General features: G+C 43.6%; 1 protein-coding gene across 1 annotated transcript in view; it reads left to right on the plus strand.

Annotated features, from left to right (window-relative positions):
* The window catches only part of LOC306913801 (protein polybromo-1-like), an 89718-nt gene extending 81896 nt beyond the window's left edge, over positions 1-7822 (plus strand). Inside the window, exons 21-24 of the mRNA XM_079490614.1 lie at positions 3175-3339; positions 4468-4535; positions 5465-5654; positions 6994-7822. Of these exons, the coding sequence (XP_079346740.1) occupies positions 3175-3339; positions 4468-4535; positions 5465-5654; positions 6994-7160 (590 nt within the window). The 3' untranslated portion in view covers positions 7161-7822. The remainder of the gene's footprint in view (positions 1-3174; positions 3340-4467; positions 4536-5464; positions 5655-6993) is intronic.
* Positions 7823-12970: the final 5148 nt, after the last annotated feature.

Raw genomic sequence — 12970 nt, forward strand, 5'->3', positions numbered from 1 at the left:
TGGCTGTTATTCTCTGTCCATATTATAACCTTCATGGATGTTATTCTCTGTTCATATTATAACCTTCATGGATGTTATTCTCTGTTCATATTATAACCTTCATGGCTGTTATTCTCTGTCCATATTATAACCTTCATGGCTGTTATTCTCTGTTCATATTATAACCTTCATGGCTGTTATTCTCTGTCCATATTATAACCTTCATGGCTGTTATTCTCTGTTCATATTATAACCTTCATGGCTGTTATTCTCTGTTCATATTATAACCTTCATGGATGTTATTCTCTGTTCATATTATAACCTTCATGGCTGTTATTCTCTGTTCATATTATAACCTTCATGGCTGTTATTCTCTGTTCATATTATAACCTTCATGGATGTTATTCTCTGTTCATATTATAACCTTCATGGCTGTTATTCTCTGTTCATATTATAACCTTCATGGCTGTTATTCTCTGTTCATATTATAACCTTCATGGCTGTTATTCTCTGTTCATATTATAACCTTCATGGCTGTTATTCTCTGTTCATATTATAACCTTCATGGCTGTTATTCTCTGTTCATATTATAACCTTCATGGATGTTATTCTCTGTTCATATTATAACCTTCATGGCTGTTATTCTCTGTTCATATTATAACCTTCATGGCTGTTATTCTCTGTTCATATTATAACCTTCATGGCCGTTTTAACTACTAACTAACGTCCTCCTCATGCCACGTCAGAGTCAGTGTACAGTTGGGTGCCACCGATATTGTCCCTTATCATTTGACCCATTTAGGCCTGGCCTCAAAATTTTAAAAAATCCTTCTAAATCCTCCAGTTTTCTGAAATAAATATTTTCAAGATTTTTCAAAAATAACAGACCTACAAGCTCGTAGTGCGCCACTCGTTGGCGCGCTATGAGCTTGTAGATCTGCTATTTTTCAATAGCTAAATTATAACATAATGTTTAAAACACCAAAAGGGGTTCCCGCCCAAAATGGGTTAACTGTCCTTTTGCGCAGATCACGCAAACCTCAGCAAAAATAAAAGGACAATATCGATGGCCTCCAACTGTATGCATCGTTAGCAGTTTGAGGTGCTGTAAGAGGTTTGGTTTTTGTTAAAATAAGTGTTGAAAAGCTCTATATTCAGATAGTAATCGTTCCTGTATGGACTAGAGAGTTTGTTGGAGTAACAGGTCCCATTTGACCCAAAAGTAATTGCAATAGTATTTATTGCAATTAGTATAAGGTTTTCTTTTTTAGTGTCATCCAAATAAAATATTAAAAATGGATTATTATATACATTTTGGATCGTGGTAAATTCAGGGTTTGAACGTTGGGGTAACGTTGAAAACCTATATAAGGCAAAAAAATAAAATAATAATAATTATGCTTTAAAGGAGAATTCCATGCTAGAAGGCTTTCTTGCCATTATTTGTAGTTGTTACGTCCCCACCAAAGAGGTCCAGGTGTGATTTGTAGTTGTTACGTCCCCACCAAAGAGGTCCAGGTGTGATTTGTAGTTGTTACGTCCCCACCTAAGAGGTCCAGGTGTTATTTGTAGTTGTTACGTCCCCACCAAAGAGGTCCAGGTGTTATTTGTAGTGGTTACGTCCCCACCAAAGAGGTCCAGGTGTTATTTGTAGTGGTTACGTCCCCACCAAATAGGTCCAGGTGTTATTTGTAGTTGCTACGTCCCCACCAAAGAGGTCCAGGTGTGATTTGTAGTCGTTACGTCCCCACCAAAGAGGTCCAGGTGTTATTTGTAGTTGCTACGTCCCCACCAAAGAGGTCCAGGTGTTATTTGTAGTGGTTACGTCCCCACCAAAGAGGTCCAGGTGTTATTTGTAGTCGTTACGTCCCACCAAAGAGGTCCAGGTGTTATTTGTAGTCGTTACGTCCCCACCAAAGAGGTCCAGGTGTTATTTGTAGTTGCTACGTCCCCACCAAAGAGGTCCAGGTGTTATTTGTAGTGGTTACGTCCCCACCAAAGAGGTCCAGGTGTTATTTGTAGTTGCTACGTCCCCACCAAAGAGGTCCAGGTGTTATTTGTAGTTGTTACGTCCCCACCAAAGAGGTCCAGGTGTTATTTGTAGTTGTTACGTCCCCACCAAAGAGGTCCAGGTGTTATTTGTAGTTGTTATGTCCCCACCAAAGAGGTCCAGGTGTTATTTGTAGTTACGTCCCCACCAAAGAGGTCCAGGTGTTATTTGTAGTCGTTACGTCCCCACCAAAGAGGTCCAGGTGTTATTTGTAGTTACGTCCCCACCAAAGAGGTCCAGGTGTTATTTGTAGTCGTTACGTCCCCACCAAAGAGGTTCAGGTGTTATCTGTAGTTTTTACGACCCCACCAAAGAGGTCCAGGTGTTATTTGTAGTTGTTACGTCCCCACCAAATAGGTCCAGGTGTTATTTGTAGTTGCTACGTCCCCACCAAAGAGGTTCAGGTGTTATCTGTAGTTTTTACGACCCCACCAAAGAGGTCCAGGTGTTATTTGTAGTTGTTACGTCCCCACCAAATAGGTCCAGGTGTTATTTGTAGTTGCTACGTCCCCACCAAAGAGGTCCAGGTGTTATTTGTAGTTGTCTTTATGGGCTAAAGAGCTGGAAACCCCCCTGGTACTGAACCCCCCTGGTACTGAACCCCCCTGGTACTGAACAAACTCTATGATTACCATCTCAAATAGAGCTTTTTAACACTTTGGTTTTAACCAAACCAACATCCCTTAAAGCTGCTATAAGCAATATGTCAAAATTCTAAAGATTTTTTTTTCCAGATAGCCAGTAATGGGTAAAACGCTCCCCAAAAAATGTTAGTCTCTGTGACACATCTAGGGGCCGCAATCTGCATTCAAAGATGTTCCTAGAAGCTTTGTCATTGGTCTAGGAAAATATTTGAATGCCGATTGCGGCCCGTAGATGTGTCACAGAGACTACATTGTTTTTGGTAGCGTTCTACTCATTGCTGGATGTCTCGATACCAACAAATAAAAAGGTCATTAAAATGTTGACATTATTGCTTATAGCAGCTTCAAAGAACCTTTCTACCATGGCATGTAATCTCCTAGTCACTACTTGCATGTCACTTAATGCATGGATATGTTGTTGTCCTTCTCCTTGCCCCCCCCCCCCCCCTCTCTCTCTCTCCACCCCCCCCCCCCCCCCCCCCCCACCACCACCACCACAAGGCATGATGGGTGCTTATCCTTACATGCCCATGCAGGGGGGCCCCCCCCATCACGAGGGCCTGTTGTGCCTGGCCCCCCCAATGCCACCCTACGGCTCTGGCCCTCACCACCACCACCTGCAGCCCGGCATGCCTGGGTACCCTCACCCTGGCATGCCCCACCCGGGTAAGACCCTCACCCTGGCATGCCCCACCCGGGTAAGACCCTCACCCTGGCATGCCCCACCCGGGTAAGGCCACTTGACCTGCTCCCTTTGGGGGCTTGCAGAGAGTGTTAAGAGGGGCAGGGGCTGGGGCACTTTTGGGGAGAAAATAGCAGATCTACAAGCTCACAACGCGTCGCAGCGCGACGCGCTGTGAGCTTGTAGATCTGCAATTTCCGCCCGGGGCGCAACCCAGCACTCTAAAGCTAGTGGAGATGCAGGTGTGTAACGATATGGGTTCCTAAACCAATTTGTTCAACGCAAAATGATGTGTTTATAAGTTCAGGAGACTTGGGGAAATAAACGCAATTCTCCTGAATGCTGCCTTCCTTCCGGCATGGCATGGAAAGGAGAGGAGGGCATTTGCATTTATTTTATCATGTAGTAAATGCTACATTCGTGGTCTGGAGAGGGCAGTTGTTTTACAGACGGGCACACTGCCAGACTTGGACTACCGGCCAAGGTGCCTGGACCGCTGAGCCACGGCCCAGCCCGACGCTGCGGTTTCTAACTGAAATGAATGAATTGTTTTGTGTGTTTAGTCTAGTTTAGTCGACTACATATCATAAGATTTTAGTCGACTGAATCTACAGTCTACAGATTTTAGTCGACTAAAATGTATGATGGGGCCTGGGCCATGGCTCAGTGGTCCAGGCACCTTGGCTGGTAATCCAGTCTGGCAGTGTGGCCGCGGGTTCGACTCCCGATCCCGACGGCCTTTACTGCATGTCTTCCCCCTCAATCTCTCTCCCCATTTCATGTCAGCCTACTGTCTGTCCCTCCATAAAAAATATAAAATAAAGGCGAAAGCCACAAAAAAAAAACATAAAAAAAAAAAAAATGTATGATGGGTCCTGGTATAAGAAATAATTGTTCCTGTTTGATTGACAGGTATGATGGGTCCTGGTATAAAAAATAATTGTTCCTGTTTGATTGACAGGTATGATGGGTCCTGGTATAAAAAATAATTGTTCCTGTTTGATTGACAGGTATGATGGGTCCTGGTATAAAAAAAATGAATTGGTCCTGTTTGATTGACAGGTATGATGGGTCCTGGTATAAAAAATGAATTGTTCCTTTTTGATTGACAGGTATGATGGGTCCTGGTATGAATGGCATGGCAGGAAGTCCCGTCCCTGGAAACCACTACATGCAACAGGTAATGTACTCTGGATCACATGACACAGGGTTTTATTATTTTTATTTTTTAACCCATTTAGGCCTGATGTAAAAAAAAAAAAAAAAAAAAAAGTCTTCCAATGGCCCCTACACACTAGGGTTTTAATCCATTTTGGACTGATGTCGATAAAAAAAAGTCTTCAAAAATCCTAATAGTTTTCTGAAAAACCTACATTTCTGTCAGTGGTGGTCAAACTCTTTCACTTCAAGGACCCCCAGATTTATTGGACCACGGACCTCATCTCAAAATGTAGTTCCAGGGACCCCCAGATTTATGTCTATTGGACCTCATCTCAAAATGTAGTTCCAGGGACCCCCAGATTTATCTCTATTGGACCTCATCTCAAAATGTAGTTCCAGGGACCCCCAGATTTATCTCTATTGGACCTCATCTCAAAATGTAGTTCCAGGGACCCCCAGATTTATCTCTATTGGACCTCATCTCAAAATGTAGTTCCAGGGACCCCCCCAGAAGGAAAGATTTGAGTTAAAAATGTTCGTTCTGAAAGAATATATTCAAAGGTTTGCACCACATTTTCACGACTTTTCAAAAATAGCAGACCTACAAGCTCATAGCGCGCCACTCGGTGGCGCGCTATGAGCTTGTAGATCTGCTATTTTTCAATAGCTAAAGTATAACATAATGCTTAGTTAAAACACCAAAAGGGGTTCCCGTCCGTATGTGTCCATACGGGACACTGGACGCATCTCTCTCTCTCTCTCTCTCTCTCTCTCTCTCTCTCTCTCGCTCTGCGTGCACGCCACACACACAGGAATAGCCAGGCTACACAGGGCGTATTGTTTGTGATAGTAGGATAGCCTATGTGCGCTATAGCGAGACAGGACGTCAAATGATGATAAGAGCGCCCCTCGCTTCATACAGGTGTGATTTATTTTTTTGTCTTCCAGCCTGGGATGTTCAGCCCCGGGCAGCATGCCCCTCCCCCCTACCCCGGCCAGGGCCAGCCCACCTCGCCCATGTTCGTGGCCCCCCCGCCCAAGACGCAGCGCGTGCTGCACTCGGAGGCCTACCTCAAGTACATCGAAGGGCTGAACGCCGAGTCTGGCACCGTCAGCAAGTGGGACCAAACGCTCAAAGGTACCGTTACCGTCCGTCTGCTCGTATTCCATTGGATGGATTGTTCACTCATTATGTCTGTTTAGAGGAGTATTAACCGCTTCCGCTTCCGTACTTAGGACGTCGCCACACGTCCTAGGGGTCCCAATCGAGGCGTCCATAGGACCTCTGAGGACGTCCTAGTGCATCCTCAATGATACGGGGCGAGATAAGAATATTCTGAATTTTTTCCTTTTTTTTATTTGTCAGTTCGCCTTTCGGCTACCGTATGCTACACTCTGGGCTCATGTTAGCTTACCGTTGACTTAGCCGTTAGCGCGGCGGAAAGAATGACTCGTCTCTCCTAATCCAGGGCGCTCTCCGTGGTGTTGAACGGATCGATATACTGGCGCTTCATTTCTGCTCCTCATCCGTCTCTCCCGCAAAATATGAACGCTTTTTGGATCATATATCGTACAAACTAAAACGATCGCAATGTAAAGTAAACTTTTTTTTAGTGGATTGTTTCCGGGTCATGGGTTTCGGCCATGTCTTTCCGGCACCCCAGAGCTGCTATTTTGAAGGACTTCCGGCACTGATTGTGTTGTTATATTAAATGAAGATACCTCTGCTGTCTCTCCTGCTATACTTTACCTTTTGGACCAGGACAAAGTCACCTTCTAACTGCAAACCAAGTCTTTGGTTGGAAGTTGAGCTAAATTAAAGCCTACATTGTAAACAACACCTGTGCTGTGAACAAAACACATTTTGACCTGAGATCAGATTCTAAAAATGTTCTTCTTCATCCTGACAGTTTTCTGAAAAAGCTATGTTTCTGTGTCAGTCGTTCTTCGATTTTTCAAAAATAGCAGACCTACAAGCTGCTATTTTAGCAGACCCAATAGCTTTAGCTATTTTTCAATAGCTAAAGCGTAACATAATGCTAACACCTAAAGGGGTTTTAATGAACTAAAAATGAAATCGGGAATCCTTAGAAATTCTGCTATCAGCCCTGGTTATAATTTCAAACTTCAATGTATGAATTTCTCCTGACTTTATGGCCGGGCCATGAATACAGTAATACATTTTAGGAAGGGAAGCTCTGAAGGTCCATATATGGGACGTGTGGTTTAATGTGGTACAGTGGCCTGTTAGAGCGACAGGATGGTAACTGGATCGAACTTAGAGTTAGCGTCGAAGTGTCCTTGAGCAAATATTCTGAACCCCTAATTGCTCCTGTAGTGGCAGGTTGGTGCCTTGCATGGTTTCCTCCACCATCAGGTGTGTGTGTGAAATGCATCTAAAAGCACCGTTTACCATCCAGTGCGTTCTCTCTCTCTCTCTCTCTCTCTCTCTCTCTCTCTCTCTCTGGTCGCTGCAGCTCAGAGGCGAGACTCGTACCTGAGCAAGGAGCAGGAGAGCCGTCTCCCCGGACACTGGCTGAAGAGTAAAGGAGCTCACAGCACCATGGCCGACGCGCTGTGGCGCCTCCGAGACCTGATGCTCCGAGACTCTCTGAACATCCGACAGTCCTACCACCAACTGTAGACTAGTGGTGTGGGGGGGGGACCCCCAGGGGTCCTTGAGGGAGTTCCCTGGGAGTCCCCACTCCCCAGCTATCAAGTGTGGAACCAAATGGACCCTTATGGGTCTGTAACTCTGAGAGTGTACAAATTTGCACACTCTCAGAGTTAAATTAACGTTGATTTTACAATATAAGTTGGGGGTCCCAGAGATAGAAATGCCATTTAAATGGGGGGGTCCGTATAGACGAATGCATGTCAAACTGGGGGGTCCTTGAAATTAAACGGGTTGAGAATCACTGCTAGAGCCGTACCAAAAAAATCTTCTCTTATGGGGGGTCCCTGGCATTATCTCTTATGGGGGGTCCCTGGCATTATCTCTTCAAATGGGGGTCCGCTCAGAGACTCCCTGAGCATCTGGACAGTCTTACCACTTGTAGATCAGTTGATTCTCAGCCACGGATTCACGGATCCCCATTTTTTATTGACTTTCTTGGGAAAGATTACAGTGTAGACTTCAGTCTACACTGTAATAGATTACAGTAGACTTCAGTCTACACTGTAATAGATTACAGTAGACTTCAGTCTACACTGTAATAGATTACAGTAGACTTCAGTCTACACTGTAATAGATTACAGTAGACTTCAGTCTACACTGTAATAGATTACAGTAGACTTCAGTCTACACTGTAATAGATTACAGTAGACTTCAGTCTACACTGTAATAGATTACAGTAGACTACAGTCTACACTGTAATAGATTACAGTAGACTTCAGTCTACACTGTAATAGATTACAGTAGACTTCAGTCTACACTGTAATAGATTACAGTAGACTTCAGTCTACACTGTAATAGATTACAGTAGACTTCAGTCTACACTGTAATAGATTACAGTAGCCTTCAGTCTACACTGTAATAGATTACAGTAGCCTTCAGTCCACACTGTAATAGATTACACTAGACTTCAGTCCACACTGTAATAGATTACAGTAGACTTCAGTCTACACTGTAATAGATTACAGTAGACTACAGTCTACACTGTAATAGATTACAGTAGACTGCAGTCTACACTGTAATAGATTACAGTAGACTACAGTCTACACTGTAATAGATTACAGTGTAGACTTCAGTCTACACTGTAAAATCCTCAGTGTTCATTTAAACCGCAGGCTCGTTAAGGGTCCCATTTAGGCCTGACCTCAACATTTAAAACAATTCTTCTAAATCCTCCAGTTTTCTGAAATCAATATTTTCACGATTTTTCAAAAATAGCAGACCTACAAGCTCGTCGCGCGCCACTCGGTGGCGCGCTACGAGCTTGTAGATCTGCTATTTTTCAATAGCTAAATTACAACATAATGTTTAAAACACCAAAAGGGGTTCCCGCCCAGAATGGGTTAATTGGGTCCGTTTGAACCCTCGAGAGTTCACAGGGATGTTTCACGTTCAAATGGAATAAAGTATAAAAGAAAACCCACAAAATAAATGTAAAAAGTCATAGAAAACCATGTATTAGAACAATATCAGTCACCTGAACTACGGATGGATGTCTTCAATGAAGCTATCATGGTTCAAAATGGAATTTGAAATTACAAACATGTTGTGAAATGTATTTTTTTTTAAAGGACCATTCACACTGACCACTAGAAATATAGACATTTAGTTTTACGAATCCTTCTCAAGTGTCAAGTGGACGGCAGAATTCACACACCGACTATAAAATAAAAATACAATATAGTTACAGGCTTTTCTCATCAAGGTCCATTATTCATTAATTCGGCATTTGAGCCACCGACCGCCATTTGTTGAGATTTAGCCTCTCGGACCCAAAACTACAGAATTAATATTTTGTCCTACAGTTCCATGCTGTATTGATGTCGGTACCATTAGGAGAGATAACAGGCTGTATTGATGTCGGTATTGATGTCGGTACCATTAGGAGAGATAACAGGCTGTATTGATGTCGGTACCATTAGGAGAGATAACAGGCTGTATTGATGTTGGTACCATTAGGAGAGATAACAGGCTGTATTGATGTTGGTACCATCAGGAGAGATAACAGGCTGTATTGATGTTGGTACCATTAGGAGAGATAACAGGCTGTATTGATGTCGGTACCATTAGGAGAGATAACAGGCTGTATTGATGTTGGTACCATTAGGAGAGATAACAGGCTGTATTGATGTCGGTACCATTAGGAGAGATGACAGGCTGTATTGATGTTGGTACCATTAGGAGAGATAACAGGCTGTATTGATGTCGGTACCATTAGGAGAGATAACAGGCAAACGTTGATCAAAAAACTATTCTTCTACATTCTCTTAATTGAGAGTTAAATGTCTAATAAGGGTCCATTTGGTTACCCCCCTCATGGACCCCTGGTGGTCCCCGGACCACTGAGGTATAGTTCTAGTGCTCGGTGTGACCCGTTAAGTGTCCCATTTGGACCCCCGGGTGGTCCCCGGAGCCGACCGTTGAGAACCTTTTGCTGTAGAACCCTGAACACTGTTCCCTTCCTGTGCACACGTACCTGTTCACTGTTAACGCTGACCGCAATATGCTCTTTAGAAAGGATGAGATGCCATAGCACCATAGAGTCCAGCCTCATTCATAGTCTGGATTTAGAAAGGATGAGATGCCATAGCACCATAGAGTCCAGCCTCATTCATAGTCTGGATTTAGAAAGGATGAGATGCCATAGCACCATAGAGTCCAGCCTCATTCATAGTGGTGAGGTGACCACCGAACTACAACATGACGTCACTGAGCCGCGGTGAAGAGCAAACCACCGCCCCCAGCCCTTCTCTCTGTTTTTACTCACCACCGTTCAGCGTTATTTCAGCTTCGGTGGTCACCTCACCACCGAAAATCCAGACTTAAGGCCTATTCATAGTCTGGATTTTCGGTGGTGAGGTGACCACCTCTCTCCGGTGGTGAGGTGACCACCGGAGCTGAAATAACGTTGGGTGGCGGTGAGTAAAAACAGAGAGAAGGACTGGGGCGGTGGCGGTGGTTTGCTCTTCACCGCGGCTCGTGACGTCATGTTGTAGTTCGGTGGTCACCTCACCACCGAAAATCCAGACTATGAATGAGCCTTTATACATGACTCTATGCCATAGAACCAATACTTTTATAGTGAACCAATAATTTTATACAGTATTTAATAATAGCAAAAATAAGCTTGATCTAGATTTGTGTTTGAGTGTGGTTGTTTTTTTCCCTCTGTTTTTTATTTTATTTTCTATCTTCCTTTTTTATTTTTAAATCATGATGATCTGCAAAATAGATGTTTTGGAGTTATTAACGCTGCCAAAAATAAACTTGAGAGCATTAACTCAACGTCAAAGTCGTACGATTTGTATCACACGTTACCGTCAATATGATTACGATTTGTATCACACGTTACCACAGAGAAATGTGTCAGAGAACCATAGTTATATAGAGTGTCGCAGTCCCGCCCCCTTTCATGACGACGCCAGGCCCAGTCCCGCCCCCCTTCATGACGACGCCAGGCCCAGTCCCGCCCCCTTTCATGACGACGCCAGGCCCCGCCCCAGGGAGGTCCTCGACGCACGTCCCACTGGGAGGAGACCCCGGGGCAGACCAAGGCGCAGTTGGAGGAAACACATCGGCTCACTGGCCTTGGAACGTCTCGGAATCCCCCCAGGAGGAAGTCACTAATGTTGCTCTTGAGAACTCTGGTGGAGCTGTTGCCCCCGTGACCCGACTACGGATAAGCGGTTGAAGATGGATTGATGGATAAAGTAATTTACTGCAGTCAAACATGACTTCTCTGTGTGGATGTACGGACTGTCAAGGCCAGAAAGTAGTTTTTTGCCACTCGGTAGGCGTTCCCGCATACCCGTGCAGTCAGTTTTCCCAAAATGGTAGAGCGAGGGCGCGAAGCCCACGACCATTGGCCAAAGGGTGGCGCTATAGCACTCAATTGAAAATGCTAACTTTGAACAGGCATAGCTCATGAACAGTTTGACCGTCGGCAAACGTATGCGTCTCCTCATGCCGAACAACTGTCGTTCTCTGACCTTTAGATGTCCCACCATTTTGACCTGAGATCAGATTCTAAAAATGTCTTCTACATCCTGACAGTTTTCTGAAAAAGCTATGTTTCTATGTCAGTCGTTCTTCGATTTTTCAAAAATAGCAGACCTACAAGCTCGTGGATCTGCTATTTTTCAATAGCTAAAGCATAACATAATGCTAACACCAAAAGGGGTTCCCGCCCAGAATGGGTTAAAATAAAAACAGTTCAAATCTCTCTACTCCCAGGATCCTCGATCGAAATGCATGCAAGTTTCTACACACAAACATAAGTTATGACCAATATCTAATACATGTTGGGCATTTGCTTTTAAGTTTAGAAATGTAGGTTTTATGGAAATTATTCTGCCCCTAATACATAACATTGTTGAGTGCTGCAACCACTCCAATGAACAGCTATGTTTAAAGTACCAATAGGGGGTGCTGTTGCACCACTCTCTTCAGACTACTGGTAGCCCCACATCAGCAACATAATTGTCTGGGTGATTTTCACCCAGGTTTAGTGTCCTAGGGGTTAAAGTCATTTACAGTAATACTAATTCATTATACTGTGGTGTGGATGAGGTTGAATGTTGTCCATCTGAAGCTAATTTGACCTGTTTGTGTCTAATTGTTTACCAGAAGTGTACTAATAATGTTCCCTGACTGAAAGATCACATGGTTGTAAATGTATGCATTGTAATGTCCACAGTCCGACTGGTGTGGGTTTAAATTTATTGACCAATAGAGATTTACAGAAAGGGACAATTATGTCAATATGACTGAAATATGCAAATATCAGCCTGTACTTACTATTCAACAACTTATAGAAATATAATGATAAAATACATTTAACAAAGGAATCAAGACCAATAAACATGAACCTAAAGTGATTTAAACACCAACCAATGTAGAAATATGTTCATATAATATTAATACAATAATGTAGATCTGTACAACTCAAAGTAAAGTTTTAGTGATCTGATCTGAATGATTCACTGAAAAGAACAACAATGCTCATCACTACTAGTTGTGTGAGCTTGTAGATCTGCTATTCATCCGTGTGACACCGGTGTGTGCAACAAAGTATAACTCAAGCCTAATAAAGTTTTCATCTATGAAACATCTTCATCTCTCACACTCGTCACATCACCAGTGTCTGCCTGGCTGGGAGCAGCTATGCTCATGGTGTCATGTCCTGAAGAGGGCGCTATTGGTCCAGGATATCTGTTCAGCCAATCTGAGACCTTGGCAGAAGGTGTGTCACCACTCACTGCAACACAAGACAACACAACACACCACACATTTACAATTAGAATAAAAACACAAACCCTCACATTTTGTTCTAAATGGTGGTATGGCCGGCCTACTGTAGCCTAGGGGATATTTCTCATGTCAGCCTATTATTATAACAGGCTTAAAAACATCTTGCTGGAAAAGAGACAACGAGAGAGCTTTACAACAGAAAGCCAACTATTAGAGGACTGACTTAATTAGGGCATTTGAACACTGATGCCTGTCAGTCACAATGTGGGACAGGGTCTCAGTTTGAACACTGATGCCTGCCAGTCACAATGTGGGACAGGGTCTCAGTTTGAACACTGATGCCTGTCAGTCACAATGTGGGACAGGGTCTCAGTTTGAACACTGATGCCTGCCAGTCACAATGTGGGACAGGGTCTCAGTTTGAACACTGATGCCTGTCAGTCACAATGTGGGACAGGGTCTCAGTTTGAACACTGATGCCTGTCAGTCACAATGTGGGACAGGGTCTCAGTTTGAACACTGATGCCTGC

This window comes from Electrona antarctica, assembly GCF_951216825.1.
Source record: "Electrona antarctica genome assembly, chromosome: 21".
In the NCBI taxonomy this organism is placed as follows: Eukaryota; Metazoa; Chordata; class Actinopteri; order Myctophiformes; family Myctophidae; genus Electrona; species Electrona antarctica.